This window comes from Diceros bicornis, chromosome 4, assembly GCF_020826845.1.
Source record: "Diceros bicornis minor isolate mBicDic1 chromosome 4, mDicBic1.mat.cur, whole genome shotgun sequence".
NCBI lineage: Eukaryota > Metazoa > Chordata > Mammalia > Perissodactyla > Rhinocerotidae > Diceros > Diceros bicornis.
Window position 1 is genome coordinate 81604847 of NC_080743.1, and position 19585 is coordinate 81624431.

General features: G+C 35.4%; 1 protein-coding gene across 6 annotated transcripts in view; it reads right to left on the reverse strand.

The window, feature by feature from the left end:
* The window catches only part of HMCN1 (hemicentin 1), a 450903-nt gene that overhangs the window by 40444 nt on the left and 390874 nt on the right, over nucleotides 1–19585 (reverse strand). For all 6 annotated transcript variants that reach the window (XM_058539863.1, XM_058539864.1, XM_058539862.1 and 3 more), the window contains 6 exons: nucleotides 17969–18103; nucleotides 17367–17557; nucleotides 15433–15514; nucleotides 10661–10930; nucleotides 9663–9833; nucleotides 9359–9529 (listed from right to left, as the gene is read on the reverse strand). In XM_058539863.1, coding sequence (XP_058395846.1) covers nucleotides 9359–9529; nucleotides 9663–9833; nucleotides 10661–10930; nucleotides 15433–15514; nucleotides 17367–17557; nucleotides 17969–18103 — 1020 coding nt within the window. The remainder of the gene's footprint in view (nucleotides 1–9358; nucleotides 9530–9662; nucleotides 9834–10660; nucleotides 10931–15432; nucleotides 15515–17366; nucleotides 17558–17968; nucleotides 18104–19585) is intronic.

Consider the following 19585-nt stretch of genomic DNA (forward strand, 5'->3'; position numbering starts at 1 on the left):
ACCCATATATATGCTGCATAAAAGAGACACACTTCAGACCTAAAGACACTCACAAACTGAAAGTGCAGGGATGGAAAAAGATACTCCACGCAAATGGCAATGAAAAGAAAGCTGGGGTAGCAGTACTCATATCAGACAAAATAGACTTTAAAACAAAAACTGTAAAAAGAGACAAAGAAGGGCATTACATAATGATCAAGGGAACAATCCAACAAGAGGATATAACACTTGTAAATATCTACGCACCCAATGTAGGTGCACCTAAATATATAAAGCAATTATTAACAGACGTAAAAATAGAAATAGACAGTAACACAATAATAGTAGGGGACTTTAACACTCCACTTACACCAACGGATAGATCATCCAAACAGAAGATCAATAAGGAAACATTGGCCTTAAACGACACACTAGAACGGATGGACCTAGTAGATATATACCAAGCATTCCATCCAAAAACCGAAGAATACGCGTTCTTTTCAAATGCACATGGAACATTCTCCAGGATTGATCACATATTAGGCTACAAAACAAGTCTCCATAAATTTAAGAAGGTTGAAATAATACCAAGCATCTTTTCTGACCACAACGGTATGAAACTAGAAATCAACTATAGGAAGAAAATCAGAAAAGCCACAAATACATGGAGATTAAACAAAATGCTACTGAACAATGACTGGGTTAACGAAGAAATCAAAGAAGAAATCAAAAAATACCTGGAGACAAATGAAAATGAAAATACGACATGCCAGAATTTATGGGATACAGCAAAAGCAGTTCTAAGAGGGAAGTTTATAGCAATACAGGCCTATCTCAACAAACAAGAAAAATCTCAAATAAACAATCTAAAATGCACCTAAAGGAACTGGAAAAAGAAGAACAAACAAAGCCCAAAATCAGTAGCAGAAGGGAAATCATAAAAATCAGAGCAGAAATAAATGAAATAGAGACCAAAAAAACAATAGAAAAAATTAATAAAACCAAGAGCTGGTTCTTTGAAAAGATCAACAAAATTGACAAACCTTTAGCTAGACTCACCAAGAAAAAAAGAGAGAAGGCACAAATAAGTAAAATCAGAAATGAAAGAGGAGCAGACACCTCAGAAATACAAAAGATTATAAGAGAATACTATGAAAAGCTATATGCCAACCAGTTCGACAATCTGGAGGAAATGGATAAATTCTTATAATCATACAACCTTCCAAAACTGGATCAAGAAGAAGTAGAGAATTTGAATAGACCAATCACCAGTAAGGAGATCGAAACAGTAATCACAAACCTCCCCAAAAATAAAAGTCCAGGACCAGACGGCTTCCCTGGTGAATTCTACCAAACATTCAAAGAAGACTTAATACCTATCCTTCTCAAACTCTTCCAAAAAATTGAGGGGGGGGGGAGCTCCCTAACTCATTCTACGAAACTGACATTACCCTGATACCAAAACCAGACAAGGACAACACAAAAAAAGAAAATTACAGGCCAATATCACTGATGAACATCGATGCAAAAATCCTCAACAAAATACTAGCAAATCGCACACAACAATACGTTAAAAAGATTATACACCATGATCAAGTGGGATTTATTCCAGGGATGCAGGGATGGTTTAACATTCGCAAATCAATCAACGTAATACACCACATTAGTAAAATGAAGAAGAAAAATCACATGATCATCTCAATAGATGCAGAGAAAGCATTTGACAAGATACAGCATCCATTTATGATAAAAACTCTGAATAAAATGGGGATAGAAGGAAAGTACCTCAACATAATAAAGACCATATATGAGAAACCCACAGCTAATATCATCCTCAATGGTGAAAAACTGAAAGCTATCCCTCTAAGAACAGGAACCAAACAAGGATGCCCACTGTCACCACTCCTATTTAACATAGTATTGGAAGTCCTAGCCAGAGCAATCAGGCAAGAGAAAGAAATAAAAGCGATCCAAATTGGAAATGAAGAAATGAAACTATCACTATTTGCAGATGACATGATTTTATATATAGAAAACCCTAAAGAATCCACCAGAAAACTTTTAGAAGTAATAAACGAATATGGTAAAGTTGCAGGATACAAAATCAACATACAAAAATCAGTTGCATTTCTGTACACTAACAACGAAGTAGCAGAAAGAGAAATTAAGAATACCATCCCATTTACAATTGCAACAAAAAGAATAAAATACCTAGGAATAAACTTAACCAAAGAGGTGAAAGATCTGTACACCGAAAACTATAAAACATTTCTGAAAGAAATTGAAGAAGACACAAAGAAATGGAAAGATATTCCACGCTCTTGGATTGGAAGAATTAACATAGTTAAGATGTCCACACTTCCTAAAGCCATCTATAGATTCAATGCAATCCCTATCAAAGTTCCAACAACATTTTTCACAGAAATAGAACAAAGAATCCTAAAATTTATATGGAACAAGAAAAGACCCCGAATAGCTAAAGGAATCCTGAGAAAAAAGAACAAAGCTGGAGGTATCACACTCCCTGATTTCAAAATATACTACAAAGCTATAGTAACCAAAACAGCATGGTACTGGCACAAATACAGACACACAGATTAATGGAATAGAATCGAAAGCCCAGAAATAAACCCACACATCTATGGACAGCTAATCTTTGACAAAGGAGTCAAGAACATACAATGGGGAAAAGAAAGTCTCTTCAACAAATGGTGTTGGGAAAACTGGATAGCCATATGCAAAAAAATGAAAGTAGACCCTTACCTTACACCATACACAAAAATTAACTCCAAATGGATTAAAGACTTGAATGTAAGACCTGAAACTGTGAAACTTCTAGAAGAAAACATAGGCAGTACGCTCTTCCACATCGGTCTTAGCAACATCTTTTCAAACACCACGTCTGACCGGGCAAGAGAAACAATAGAAAAAATAAACAAATGGGACTACATCAAACTAAAAAGCTTCTGCACAGCAAAGGAAACCATCAACAAAACGAAAAGACAACCTAACAATTGGGAGAAGATATTTGCAAACCATACATCTGATAAGGGCTTAATCTCCAAAATATATAAAGAACTCATGCATCTCAACAACAAAAATACTAAAAACCCAATTAAAAAATGGGCAAAAGACCTGAACAGACATTTCTCCAAAGAAGATATACAGATGGCCAACAGACACATGAAAAGATGTTCAAAATCACTAACTATCAGGGAAATGCAAATCAAAACTACAATGAGATATCACCTCACGCCCGTCAGAATGGCTATAATTAACAAGACAGGAAACAACATGTGTTGGAGAGGATGTGGAGAGAAGGGAACTCTCATACACTGCTGGTGGGAGTGCAAACTGGTGCAGCCACTACAGAAAACAGTATGGAGATTCCTCAAAAAATCAAGGATAGAACTACCATATGATCCAGCTATTCCACTGTTGGGTATTTATCCAAAGAACTTGAAAACACCGATTTGCAAAGGTACATGCACCCCTGTGTTCATTGCAGCGTTATTCACAATAGCCAAGACTTGGAAACAACCTAAGTGCCCATCAAGGGACGAATGGATAAAGAAGCTATGGTATATGTACACAATGGAATACTACTCAGCCATAAGAAACGATGAAATCCAGCCATTTGTGACAACATGGATGGACACTGAGGGTATAATGCAAAGTGAAATAAGTCAGAGGGAGAAGGTCAAATACCATATGATTTCCTTCATTAAGTAGTAGATAATAACAACAATAAACAAACACATAGAGACAGAGATTGGATTGGTGGTTACCAGAGGGGAAGGGGGGAGGGAGGAGGGTGAAAGGGATAATTTGGTACATGTGTGTGGTGATGGGTTGTAATTAGTATTTTGGTGTTGAACATGATGTAATCTATGCAGAAATAGAAGTACAATGATGTACACCTGAAATTTTTACAATGTTATAAACCAATGTTACTGCAATAAACAAAAAATTAAAAAAAAAAAAGACAACTGAGAACAAACCTAAAAAGAAAAAACAATAATGACCGATATTACTCAAAACTACTTTATTAATTTAGATTGCTGATGCTCATAGTCCTTATATATAAACTATGTGATTTCAAAAATTCTGTCATTCTAATTATTTTAATATGTTCTATTTCCAAGGCTGTAAGCTAACAAAAGCCCATATCTCTTAATATATAAAGCCTTATAGCATAGATGCATTTTTTATTGGAGGATTACAATTGGGTGACATTTATTCATTTATTATTTGTGTAGTTTCTATTACATATAGAGGTTTTCAGCTGAAGATCTTTTTTATTTTTTAAATCAATACAGAAAACTCTAACCAGAATTGAATTTCATGACATAAAATGTGTAGAGTTGAAATGTTTCTTTTATATGAATGGAATGATAACAAAAAAGGAAGAATGGCAATAGAAACCAGAGAAGGTATAAAATGTCATAGTATCTAAATAATGCAAAAGAAAATAACTATGGATGAACTAGTATATAAGAAAAATGCAAAATATAATAGATGAATTTGTTGTTACACTCCATTGCAGTCTGATTCTGGAAAGGCAGTAGAGCACAGTGCTTAGGAGCAGGGACTCTGGACCAGATGCTCTGGGCCTCAATAACTGCTTTGCCTTTACTAGCTGTGCGATCCTGGACAAGTTACTTAGCTTCTGTGTGCCTAGCTTCATTATCTGCAATATGCAAATAATAAAAAAACCTACCTTATTACGTAAGGGTGAGAAATAATGAGTTGATAGATAGATGAAAAATGCTTGGAACAGTGCAGGACACACAGTAAGTACTACATACCTGTGAGCTATGAGCTAGTAAGGCCATTCTTTACTCAAAGTTCTCAACAATTTTCAGAAAGACACTTCTAAAAATGCTCATTCTTTAAGTAATCTGTCAGAATATTTTTTTATATGATAATGACTCCCAAATGGCAGCAGAATGGCCCACTCCATAAGATACCAATCTTTTTTAGGGGGAGGATTGGCAGTTTAAAAATACTCTTCTAACTGGGGGAGGGAAAGTACATGATAAGCCTAAAATATCAATTTTCACCAGAAAGTAAGGAAGTGTTCAGGAATCATGAGGATATGTCAAGAGGACACTGAAGTTATCCTAGAGGACACTAATCAAATCTAGGACAATTTGAGCATCACAATAAATATAATAGTAGTACATTATAAGCCATTGAATGAAATAATACTTGAGTCTTTACTGATAATAATCAATAAAAAAGAAATAAGAAAGAGAAAGGAAAGATCTTCCTTATATTAGAAAGCCAATAATAGATGTAGAAGATATGACAGAGTTAGAAATAACTGTTTTGCAAAGATCATGGTAATAACTAATTTAATCAAGAATCATAAATGAAAGCTAAAACCAGTGGGTGAAAGACTGATTAAAAAAAAGATGTTTATGTACTCTCAAAGTTCCCCTACAAAATACTTTTTAATTACAAAGGTAAAAATAGTAACTAATAAATGACAGACACCACTTTAAACAAGTGAACAAAGTTAAGGTCACCAGATTGGGACAAAGTTGACATCATGTGCCTCCTGATATGATGCACTGAGAAGGACACAAAATCATTTCTGTGATGTTTCTGCCAAAATGAAAAATCTGAATCTAATCATGAGGAAATATCAGACAAATCCAAATTGAAAACTCTTCTACAAAATGATTGGCCTGTATACCTAAAAAATATCAAGGTCATGAAACGCAAAAATAGACTAAGAAATTGTTTCAATTAAAAGAGACTAAAGAGACATGATAAATAAATGCAAGTGTGATCCTGGATTGGATCTTGGAATGGGGAAAAAAAGAGTTATAAAGCATATTACTGGGACAACTGACAAAATTTGCATGTGGACTGTGGATTAGACAATAAGATTAATAACAGTATTGTATTAATGTCAAATTTCCCAATTTTTATAATTGTACTTTGTTTATGAAACGGAATGTCCTTGTTTTAGGAAATACACACAACTGGTGAATCTGGGTAAGGGTATATAGAAGTTCTTTGTACTGTTCTTGGAAGTTTTCTAGAAGACTGACATTATTAAAAGTAAACTCTTACTCAACAAAAAAATCTCATCAAACTATGGGAGGCAAAAACTAATAGAATTGCAAAGAGAAATAGATGGATCCACTATCATAGTTGGAGACTTCAACACCCCTCTGTCAGAAACGGACAGACCCAGCAGGCAGAAAATTAATAAGGAAATAGTTGAACTCAACAACACCATTGATCAACTGGATATAACTGACATCTATAGAGTACTTCATCCAACAACAGCAGAATACACATTCTTTTCAAGCTCACACGGAACATTCACCAAGACAAAACACATTCTGGGCCATAAAATATACCTTAACAAATTTAAAAGAATAGAAATCATACAGTGTCTGCTCTCAGACCACAATGGAATTAAACTAGAAATCAATAATAGAAAGATAATTGGAAAATCCCCAAATATGTGGAGAGTAAACAACACGCTTCTAAATAATACATGGGCCAAAGAAGAAACCTCAAGAGAAATTAAAAGTACTTTGAACTAAATGAAAATGAAAACATAACTTATTAAAATTTGTGGGATGCAGCAAAAGCGGTGCTTAGAGGGAAATTTATAGCATTGAATGCATATTAGAAAAGAAAAAAGATCTAAAATCAATAATCTAATTTTCCACCTTAGGAAACTAGAAAAAGAAGAGCAAATTAAATCCAAAGTAGGCAGAAGAAAAGAAATAGAGGAGAAATCAGTGAAATCGAAAAAAGGAAATCAATAGATGAAATCAATGAAACCAAAAGCTGGTTGTTTGAAAAGATCAATAAAAGCAATAAGCCTCTACCCAGGCTAACTAAGAAAGAAAAAGAGAGGGCACAAATTACTAATATTAGAAATGAAGGAGAGACCATCACTACAGACCCTCTGGACATTAAAAGGGTAATAAAGGAATACTATGAATACTCTAGGCCCATAAATTTGATAACCTAGATGAAATGGACCAATTCCTTGAAAGACACAATTTGCCAAAATTCACACAAGAAGAAACAGTCTGAATAAGCCTATATCTATTAAAGAAATCGAATCAATAATTAATAACCTTCCAAAACAGAAAGCACCAGTGCCAGATGGGTTCACTGCTGAATGCTACAAAACATTTAAGGAAGAAATTATACCAATTCTCTACCATCTCTTTCGGAGGATAGAAGCAGAGGAATTACTTCCTAACTCATTCTATGAGGCCGATATTACCCTAATACCAAAACCAGACAAAGATACTACAAGAAAAGAAAACTTACAGGCCAATATCTCTCATGGACACAGATGCAAAAATCCTCAACAAAAGATTAACAAGTTGAATCCAACAATGTATAAAAAGAAAAATCTCTTTTGTCCCTAAGATTCTGACATACTCCCTGGCTGAGATAGACTATCTTAGGCCATCTGCTCATTTTATAGTGGTATGCTGATAAATGTTTAACCACCACCTCTCTGAGAGTAGAGAAGGAAACTCTGATTTGCAGCATCTGCTGATTTTTCTCAGTACTTCCACCATGGTTGATATCTACCTAACAATATGACGTCACTAAACTCTCAGTTGGGAAGAGATACATGCTTTCATTTGCTGGCTCCAGGACATCATTGACATTATGCCAAAGTAATAGCTAAATTCAGTCAATTTAGGGGCTAGGGACTAACCAGCAAAAGTCTAACACACAGTAAGCCAATAGAACAGTGAGCAAAACAACAGTAGGCCAATAGTTACTCAACATGAAGGAAAAAACCTGACTTTTATTTCAGGACATTCACAAATCTCATATAGCTTTTCATTATATAGATATCATAGCTGAAAAACTGTACAAAGATTGCTCTAATCAAGTATCTCTGGCTCTTGTTACTTTGATATATTATGCCATTATACTTAGCTTTCTAATTCTTGGAGATTTAAAAACACAATTTTGGCTTTTGGTTTATTTAAGTTTTCGTGATAATATTTTATTTTTGTAATATAGTGGACGTTCTGAACTGCAAATCAAGATACTCAGGATCCTAGTGAATAGGCTTGGGAATCAGAGAGACCTGGGTTCAAATCCCTGATTCACTTTTTACTAGTTATGTGACCTCAGTGAATTAATACATATTTTATGACTGTTAGTTTCCTTATCTGTACAATAGGATGCAATACCCAATACAGCAGATAACTATCTCATTTTGGTTTGTGAACATCCCTTTTTGACCATCTCTGCTAAGGTGTCTCTCCCAGTTATGCTCTATCACTTCCACTCTTTGAGTCTGTTCAGTTTGCTTATCAATATCTGAATGATATTATCTATAATTCTGACTCTAGCAATTATAACAGTGCCCAGAGTACAGAGTGGGTGCTCAATAAATATTTGTTGGATGACTGAATGAATAAACGAATGAACTAATGAGCAAAGAGCCGCTCTTCTACTCCATATGACTTGTTTCAGGCTGTCGAATAAGGAGCCCAGACCCTCTTGACACATTGTGGGCAAGCAGCCCAAGCTGGTTATCTAAGTATCCTTCTCTTGGACTCAGTTGACTTTAGAGGTGAACAAGGGACCCAAACAAAATCAAACAGCCTTCCTTCTCAGAGGCTGATATGAATTCTGAGAGAGAGAGGAACTCTTAGATTATAAGGCTCCTGTGAGCCAGTAGCTGCCAACAGTCATTTTTTCCACCACAAGGAAAGAGTTCAATGGAGAATAAAGCCAAAGAGACAAAAGCAGAGATGAGAGATGGAAAACACGCTAGGAAAAATATAGGATTCAGTCATACCTGAAAGTAGAATTTTCTACTTAGGCTTATTTAAGTTTAATTTCTGTCACTTTAATCTGAAAGAGCCCTAAAAAATATCTATGTTGTTGGGTTGTTTCAAAAAGTCAAAACCAACATGTATATAAAGCACTTAGCATGGTTCCTAGCACAGGATATGTATGCAGTGAACGGTAGCTATTATGATTTTACCCCTCACCAAGTCTTTAACCTCTCTAGGCTTCATTTTTCTCACCTGAAAATGAACGGATGAATTAGATGTTACCTAAGGTCCTCATCATCTCCAAAAATTCTACAATTTTGTAAATACTTATGTTTTCCCTACACGATGAAAAATACACCACAGTTTGGAGCCTTTTATCATGTTCAATTAAATCAGGTACTTTACTTAACATTGACTAATGTCATACTTCCACAAGTTTATCCATGAGACAGAACTAAGAACATAGAGAATGAATATATTCAAAGGTAGAAGCCAGAACATCTGTTCACAACAAAGAGGAAAAGGTAATTATAACTCCTTTATAGGAGTTAAAAATACAAAAGTTTTGCTCATCGGTGGATTCTCACCTGGGCAAGGCCTAAGGTTGCACATGATTATTTCCACAACACTCCCTTCACATGGCCGCCCACCATGTTGAGCTGACGGATTATCGCAAGTTCTGGTCCTAGTTCGGTTGCCACGTCCACAGCTCCTTGTGCATTCTTCCCAAGGGCTCCATTCTGACCAGCTACCATCCACTATGCAAAGGTGAAACATTACACCATCGTATATATTTCAACTGAAAGTACTAATACTGAGACAATCCATAGTTAGGGAACAGAAATGAGTATCTATCGAACATGTGCCTATTCGTTGAATGAAGAGGTGTACCTGGACACAGCTTATGTTGACAGTTTCTCATTTCTGAATCCAACCCTTGGCAAGGCTTCCCACCATTGGCTGGGAAGGGGCTGTTGCACAGACGACTCCTCTTTTGGATGCCTCTTCCACAGGTGACACTGCAGGATCTCCAGGCAGACCACTGGGAAAATCCACCGTTAACTGCAAATAAAACATTGTACTTTGTTTTTGTAAATAAAAAAACGGTAAGTTGGATTTCACTTAAGATATGCACTGAGTCTAGAGCTGAATCTATAACTGCTGAGAAATTGCATATGGAAGCTCTCCTTTACGGTAAAATTAAAATCTAAGCATGAGAGAAGCATTTCAAATAGTTAACTAGTGTTTCTTCCCAGCTCCACTCCTGACTCACTTGGACATGGCTGCTGCAAGAGTTAGAAACCAAGAAGTTTATACAGTATACCGTTTACGTTTTGGAAATGTCATTCTTTTTTTCTTTTTGGTGAGGAAGATTAGCCCTGAGCTAACATGCGTTGCCAATCCTCCTCTTTTTGCTGAGGAAGAGTGGCCCTGGGCTAACATCTGTGCCCACTTTCCTCTACTTTATATGGGATGCTGCCACAGCATGGCTTGACAAGTGGTGTGTCGGTGCGAGCCCAGGATCCAAACCTGCGAAACCCAGGCCACCATAGCTCAGTGCGTGAACTTAACCACTATGCCACCGGGCCGGCCCCTGAAATAAGTCATTCTTTAAAGAAAAATACATGCATTCATTTCTGAAAATAAATTTGACTTAGTTTTGAATCAAAAATTCAGTTTGGCATTTTGAATTATTGACACTTTACAGCTCTAATCTGTATTGTTTTAGTCTCCTCAGTCTGTAAATTGTGATGTGATTTTTGTCTTATCTCCATAATCTAGAAGTATCTTAAGGGTAAAGGAGACTTGGACTAAGATGTTTAATAATTTTTATGATCTGGGTTGACCCAAGTGCTGTTTAATATGAATATCCCTCTGATCACACTCACCCTGGACTGTGACCGGCACTCTGACAAGGACAGAACCCATGAAGTTTCGAGCAACACATTCATATTCAGACGTATCTTCTTTCTGAGCAGCAGCGATATATAACGAGTTGTTGGACAAAACATGAACTCGGTCATCCCAGGGGATAGAGTGTCCTTGACGTGACCATGTAACGGTTGGAGGAGGTTCTCCAGTTGCCTGGCAATTCAATACGACTTTGCCACCAGCATTAATAACAGTTCCTACTGGCTCAAGAGTGATAACAGGAGGACCTACAGAAAAGAGCACATAGCATTTGTTAGTTTTGTGGAGCTATATTAACATTTTTGTCAATATTACAGTAACTATTTTTGAAAAAAAATTAGGCTGATCTATTTATAAAACATTGTAGCTTCTCAACTACTAAGGTTGTAATTGCCACTGATAGAATTTTACTTAGTAAATGTCAAAAATTTAAAATCTGTAAGCAGATTAGCTTAGAGCATGGGCTCTGCAGTCATGTTTTCTGGATTCATATTGTGCCTCTGCTCCCTACCACCTCTCTGAGCCTTTATGTCCTTAAAAATGGTGCCTTCAGAGGATTCTTGTTAAGACTCCACTAAGATGATGTAAGCACAGCTCTTTGACAGGGTAAACACACAATATTATTAGTACTATTGTTATTTCATTGTTTTTTCAGTCTGCGTTTTACATGGTGAATATTCACTTCTTTCCCCTACATAATTTTTGAGGTAAAGAGTCATTTTTAACTTATTCTTTCATTATTGGTCATCATTCATTTATTCAATAAACATGTACTGAGAGCCTACTGTTCTCCAGGCATTGTGCTAGATGCTGAGGGTACAGAGATAACAGATATAACTTCTAGTCTCAAGCAGCTCATAGTCCACTGATGAGACAGGCAAGTAACTAATTATTTAGCTCTGCTATAATATACCTATAGAATTTGGTAAAAGAATAGGTAGAATAGAATTTAGTATAGAATAGCTAAATATGTGGCAATATGGGAGTATAAACAATGGTAACTTAATAGATCAAACAAAACCAGGTCACTGGAAATGGAGAGGAAAAGGAAGACATTCAAGAATTATTAAGAAAGGAATGATAGGACTTTGTCATTGAATGGTATGGAGTAAAAGGAGGAATTGATGACTACAAAGTTTTGACTTGGGTAATATAGTGTACGTTTGCACAATTCAATAGAACATAGGAGAAAAAACAGATTTGTTGGGAGGGAGTAAGGAATGATTATCTGCATACATTTAGAACTGCTGAGCTTCAGGTATCTGTGGGACATTCATGTAGAGACATCTAGACGGCAGCTCAGAATAGACATGGGCTAGAAACACAGATTTATGAGTCTTTCATGAGTGGGTAAGATTGCTTCAGATCTGAGTCTAAAATGAGAGGAAGAGGGCCAAAGACAGAAACTATTGCAAATCATGATTTAAGAGCTGGACAGAAGACAAGCCTATAAATGATACTAAGAACTGATCACTGAAGTAGGAAGAAAATCAGGAGAAAATGGTACCCTGGCAACCAAAGGAAGGAATTTCAAGAAGGAGCGAGAGGTTAACAGTATGTATAGTGGATAGCTACTCAAATGGAGTCGCTGGAAAGAACGTAAAAGCAGCTGTACATAGCTGCTGACAGAATGTTTATCTTTATACTGGTCTATAGTGTCAAGAAAGATAAAATATGAAAGACTTCATGGCGGAGAAGCAGCTTGAACTGGATTTTCAAAAGTGGGTAAGAATTTATATAGGAGAAGGCAGCCTACTTGGAGAGAAGGAAATAGCACGGAGATGAATTCAGCTTTGAAAGAATGATTTACTCTGGAGAGGAGTAATGTACATGTACATTAAAATCTTAAAAGAAATCTTAAAAACCTTAGAAAATCAGAAGGGTTTACATTTGAGTAGGTAAGCAAAGGGAAGCATGTATATTCTTGAAGGAACGTGATGGGATGAAAGAAGTGTTTTAGTGAGATTGAACCGAATGGTGGAATGATTTGCTCAATGAGAGGTAATGAATATCAGATAATTCGGGGTGGTGGCTGCATGTTTTAGATTGAGAAGTATATCTGAAATAACAGAACATAAAACAAAAATATAAGTAAAATGTGTTTTATTGTGACATCAATATGCTAGTATTTTATACAGAGTATTACTGACATGTTGTCTTTTACAAATGTAATTATTTCATATGAGGTTTGACTCTCCCAGTGAGTATCATTAATGCATCATTCATACATATGCCCACATCATCCTACACAATTGTCTTCTTATCTGATGTCTACATTAATCTCACTCTAGGAACTTTCAGGGCTGGGGCTTTTATTTCTCTCCTAGTGTTCAAATTATATTATGTATTCAATCAACTGTTGCTGAATGAAGTAAATGCCTCAGATTAATCACTCAACACTAAATGACAACATAGTGACTAAATGAGCTCATCTGTTCGTATTATTATGGTCAAAGAAAGTGTCAAAACTCAGAATCTTAATTTAGATACCATATTTCTAATTGGCATCTAAATTTCCAATTGCACATCAGGCTATAAATTAATTCAACAAGAAAATTCCATATGTACATCTTTCAAGGTTGAATTAATTCCACTGGTCACATAGTGATCAGTTAAATATGACCATTTTATCTAAATGAAGGCATTGTTTCTGGTGTTTAATCTTAATTTTATACAAATTATATTTTTGGCTGGTTTTATATGCCTCATTTATTAAAATGAATTTATCACTGGTATGTGTAGATGAGCTGATTGAATACAGTCCTTCCTAAACTGGGCCAGTGGAACACTCTTCCAGGAGAGATTAATCACGTGATACGGCAAAGAGGCGAGGAAGGCTTCATGGAAATAACATTTATTTGGGAAATGTGGCATACAACAGCCTCCTTTTGTTGAGTTATAACTCATATCAGCGCGTTAACATTTCTGGAAAGATCTGCAGTAAAGAAACTTGGTACTCTTAAGCAGGGCTTGGCATATACTAGGTGTTCTTTATATATTTAATAAATGAATGAACTTTGTTTAATCTATTTTTTCTCAGACTTATTTGACCATGGAACATTACTTTTTTCCTAGCAACATCCCACAAGGTTATCATTTGATAGATACGTACTTTAATAAAACACTGCCTTAGCAAGATATGAAAACAATCTATGTGTCCATTGCTGATGAATGGATAAAGGATGAACAAAGAAAAACATATAAAATGAAATATTATTCAGTGATAAACAAGAAGGAAATCCTGCCATTTGTGACAACATGGATAGACCTGGAGGGCATTATGTTAAGTGAAATAAGACAGAAAAAGTGAGACAAATAGTGTACGGCATCACTTACACGCGGAGTCTAAGAAAAAAAAAAGTCAAACTCAGAAACAGAGAGTAGATTGGTGGTTGCCAGGGACTAAGGAGTGGGGGAAATGGGGAGATGTTGGTCAAAGGATACAAACTTTCAGATATAAGATGAATAAGTTCTGAGGATCGAATGTACAGCATGGTGACATTTAATAATTCTGTATTGTATACTTGAAATTTGCTAAGTGAGTAGATTTTAAGTATTCTCACCCCAAAGACCAAATCAAAACAAAATTGTAACTGTGTGAGGTAATAGATATGTTAATTAACTTGATTGTGGTAATCATTTCACAACATATACGTATATCAAATCATGTTGTACACTTTAAATATAAACACTTTTATTTGTCAATTATGCCTCAATAAAGCTGAGGGATAAACACTGTCTTAGATATTTAGTAAATATCTAGTAAATGTTAAAGTCTTACAGAATAGTAGTTTGGCAAATAGCTGTCAGTAAATGCTAGACTGAAGTATCTCTCAACAGTGAACGAAGAAAATGTAAATTCATCCCATTAAATACTGAGCCTATTCACAAAATAAGTTGGTTTACTAAATTCTCAACCCAATGACGTTGTCCTCGGGTCAACCCCTGAAGAGGATCTGGAGACCATCCATTGGGCCACTGGAGTCTTTCATGCTTCTCTGGTTATGAACGCTCTGTCTTCTGAAGGGCTTCATGATGAGCATGACAATCCTGCCCAGAGCACATACCGATTTCATGGCAGATTGATAGCAATCCACCTGGAGCACTTTTGAGCTTGTTTACATTAGTCTTTATTTTTAATACATATTTTTTGTGTGTGAGGAAGATTAGCCCTGAGCTAACCTCCATTGCCAATCCTCCTTTTCTTGCTGAGGAAGATTGGCCCTGAGCTAACATCTGTGCCCATCTTCCTCTATTTTATAAGTGGGACGCCTGGCACAGCATGGCTTGATGAGCGGTACGTAGGTCCACATCTGGGATCTGAATCTGAACCTGCCAACTCTGGGCCGCCGAAGAAGAGTGCGCGAACTTAACTACTACACCACTGGGACGGCCCCTTTAATACATATTTTTAAAGTGCTATAAAATGACATCTTTGTAAGCACATTACAAAAGCAGTGGTGAATTATAAGAAGGGCACTTGACTGGATATATTGCAAACAAAAACACCTCTGCAGCCAAGTAATTGCAATCTTGAACTACATGCTTTGATAAACAGAGAAAAATCTCTGTATAAAAACACTTATCAGTCTTATGCTTGATAACAATTGCTCCACTGGTAGCAGAAAACTAGACACATGCTGAAAGGCATCATTAACGTACTTGCTATAAGTTAAAGAAAATGAATATTCTTTATTAGGCAACATTTCTTAAATTAGGTGTTTGATTAGAGTTGAGCTAAGCAGCTTACTCTGCAGAGTCAGACTCATGCTGCGCTCCACCACCCCAGCTTCATTGGCAGCTACACATGTGTAGTCACCGGCGTCTTCATTCTATGGAAATAAGCAGTGTTTAATAAAAATGTGAGCCCACAGAGCAGAGCAGGTAACTTTTTCACTATGATGCTAGTTTATATAAAACTTCATTTTTGAGAAGACATTTTAACAGAAACAGAAAAACCTACACATATTTAACCTCAAAAATAGGTTTAAAAAGAAAGAAAAAGAAGAAAAAAATTCCTAGGCTAAATTTTTTCAAAACAGCCTATTATTGCTCTCTAGGAATAACACCTGCTACGAAATCAAAGCAAAAATAACATTTTTAATCATCATCTATCCAAAAGTCTCTTACTAAAGACATACGACTATCTACTGGGGCTTTGGGGGAAAAAATAAATAAATAAAATTAAAAAAAAAAAGAAAAATGCTAGTGCTATGCTTATAGATATTTTTAAAAGCAATAAAATAATCAGGATAAATGAACAAATATCAAGTCTTTTCTAGTGGGGGTTATTAAAAAAAAACATTAAGCTTGACCTCTAGAGAGCTTGAAATTTAGGAGAGAAAGTGAAAAACTAATTTACTGGTAATGATAAATCACAGAATGTAAGTCACAAATTTATACATATATGGTATAGAAAATACATACCATATGAGTTTAGATTTGGTGACTAATTAGAGACAGATTTTGCTAAGGTCTTGTGACCAGGAGAATTCTGGTCTTATTAATAGAAACAGTAAGTCAACAAAGGGGAACTGAACTGCAGGAAGTAGAGGAGGATGGGAGGAGGAAGATAGTTTTTGATTTAGATGTTTAATCAGGAGTATCAATGGATTACCCAAACAGAAATTTCTAGTAGGAAGCTATAAATGGAACTTGAAAGAGTTTCAGGGTTGGAGATACATATTTAGGAGCCTCAAATTGTATGGTGAAAAGAGAATTGGTACAGTCATGTGTCGCTTAACAGCGGGATATGTTCTGAGAAATGTGTCGTTAAGTGATTTTATCGTGCAAACATCACAGAGTGTACCTACACAAACCTAGGCAGTATAGCCTACTACACCCCTAGGCTATAGGGTACTAATCTCATGGGACCACTGTCGTATATGTGGTCCGTCGTTGACCTAAACGTCATTATGCAGTGCATGACTGTATTAACATTGGTATTAGAAGAAGTACCAAGGACTTTAGAAGTAGTAATAATTGTATAGAGGAAAAGGGGGGAAAGTGGTAATGAAGACGCCTGAGACCTTTTAGTGTTACAGCATCTAAGGGAGAAAACATCTCAAAATCAGAGATAATCAGCAAGTTCTAACTCTGAAATAAAACCAAGGAGAATAAAAGACTGAGAGCGGTCTATTTAATTAGGTGATTAGATGGTATATTTTAATCATTATTTCAATTAATTCAACAATGGGTTAACAAATTACCCATATGTAGTCTGAGAAATTTTTAGATAAAAATCTCATTCACTTGATGCCCAAATTAGAATAACTTAAAGCACCAGGCATTTTCTGAATTACTAAAGCTTTTGCAAAGCCTAATGTAGTTATAGGCTTTGTGATGAAATCTACTCTATAATTTATTTGTAATTGTGTTTGTAATTCTTCATTCTAAAACAGATTCTTCATTCCTCATTCTAAAACAAATTTGAGGAAGTTATCTACTGATGTTAAATAATAGGTCAATGATCAGGAACAAAGCAGCAAAATTATTTTATTGCTTGTACTTCTTTGACAGGCCTAAACGTCATCAATTTGAACTTTTGTTTCAGTTTTTTAAAAGAATCCATTGATTCAGATTTTATGATTAAAATAGGAATGCATGAGAAACTTTTCTCATCCATAGCACCTACACAGAGGTATCGATTGCGGCAAAGTGTGTATGGACAAGTGAGTGACTTACTACAGTGCCATAAATGGCCAGGGAGCCATTGCCAAGTTGCCGGATTCTGTGACTAATTTCAATATCCATCCCCTTTCTGCTCCACTGGATGGTTGGAGCGGGATCTCCTCTCACCTCACAATTCAGGATTGCATTACCACCAAGTGGTTCAATCCAGTTGGAAGGGTAATCACCTTTGAAGGCTGGAGGTTCTGGGAAATAACACAAGACAAGTATAAGGAAAAGGAAGCTCTGATAATTTCTTTGTGATTTTGACCCATTTGGAAAGAAAATTTGGTGAAGAGGGGATAAGCCATTTTTGAACCCCATCAATTTTCCAGAATCAACTGCTTATGCTAATCAACCAGATAATTTTGGCAGTTTCAATAATCTAAGTGGATCATTCCATTTTGTGCCAAATGACCTCTTTACTTACTGCTTACCTACTTTTGAGTTGAATGTTCATAATTTTTTTTATCTCTCATGAATTTGCACATCTGTGAAATAAGACTAAATGGATTAATAAACTGAAGTATTTTTGTATTACTACATAATAATAAAGCCACACACAAACCATTCATTATAAATAAATCACAAATTAAAAACAGAGCACTTCTGCCTACCTTTCACATAAACAAATCCAATTGCCTTCACAAAACCAACGCTGTTCTCTGCTGTGCACACGTAAGTACCTGAATCCTCTTTTGACACTCTTTCAATAACAAGTTCACTGTGTCCATTGACACTGTCAAAGTGGGCTAAGGGAAATAAGTTAGAAAACAACACAAATGCCTCTCAGTAACCTAGGAAAATAATCACAACAGCTCAATATTTTGGAGGTCAGATTTATGAGTTGAACCAAAGCAATTGAACCAAAGATCTCTCATCATGACATGGGAGAAGAGAGACTTTTCCACAGATTTCTTCCTCTGAGTTATTTGTGATGTCTATAGATACTTGTTTGAAGAATGAAAAGCAGCAGAAGGAACAGGAAAAGAGAATGAAAAAAAACATCTTTTAAAATTATTTTAGATTTGAAGTACACCTTTCATCTCAAAGTGTTGCCTAAAGCTGGCTCATAGTCTCTCTTGGTTTTAAAAATCTTTCATTTAGAAATACGACATTTTCCATTTCATTTATCTCACCACCACTTTTCCTCCAAAACAATTTACATCAAAAACATGAAAACTTTTTCAGTTATAATTCAATGGACTTGGCAGGTCAGAGGGGAAATCACGAAAACATACACTAGTTAGGTAATTATAACAACATGGTTAAATTTGTAATAATTTAAGTTTCTCTATAAATATTTATAAAGGGAGTTATAATATTTGGAATAGAGTATAAGGTAAACATGCTAATCGTAAAACAACTGATACTAAATAAGATTCTGATTAGACCAGCCAATATCTAATTATGTTAAGTACGTTGACCTTGCATGCTTTCCCTCAAATTATCTTTTAAAATTTCATACTGTTGAGTATTAAGTGGAAAATTAAGCTTTAAAAATTTAAATAGCTAAATTAGTACTACACCTTCAGAAAACAGTGCAGTTTTTTTAGACTTTATTTTTCCTTAGTGAGGTATACTATTATTATTAAGGTAATATAATTGATTAATTTCAGTCATTAACATAAATCTTTATAACAAAAAAAACTCAAGCTTATTACTACTTTTAGAGGAAGACATTTATTAAATGCTAATAGTGAAGTACTTTGGAATTCGATTTTGGGATGTAACAACTTCTCATTACTGACAACGTCTTTATGCTGATGATAAAGTCTAACAAACAAGATGATACTTGTCCTCCCAGGAATGAGTGCTCCTGAGTTCCAGGTACTATCTTAACATGTGTGCACATATTGACTAGAAATTTTCTACATAATTGATCCACACTATAATAGAGGTTAATAGAGGTTATTCATATAGTGAGAAGCAATTCTCCTCTGTAAAATTCGGTGAATCTTCAGGACTCCAACAGTAGCCACCTTAATCCATTTATCAATGATGAAGGAGATCCAGGGAGGATAAATGTAGGTGGATAAATTTAGAATACAATGGTGTCTTCTCAGGGGGAGGGGCATTAGTTTTAGGTTAAAAAAATATACTTATATCCTGCAATACACGGTACTGTGATCAACTTATCCTTTCAAAAGAACGAAAAGAACATGTATACTGGATATAGGGCAAAATCCAAGCAAAGGTACACATTTTACAGAATTTAAAGCAATTAATTCTTC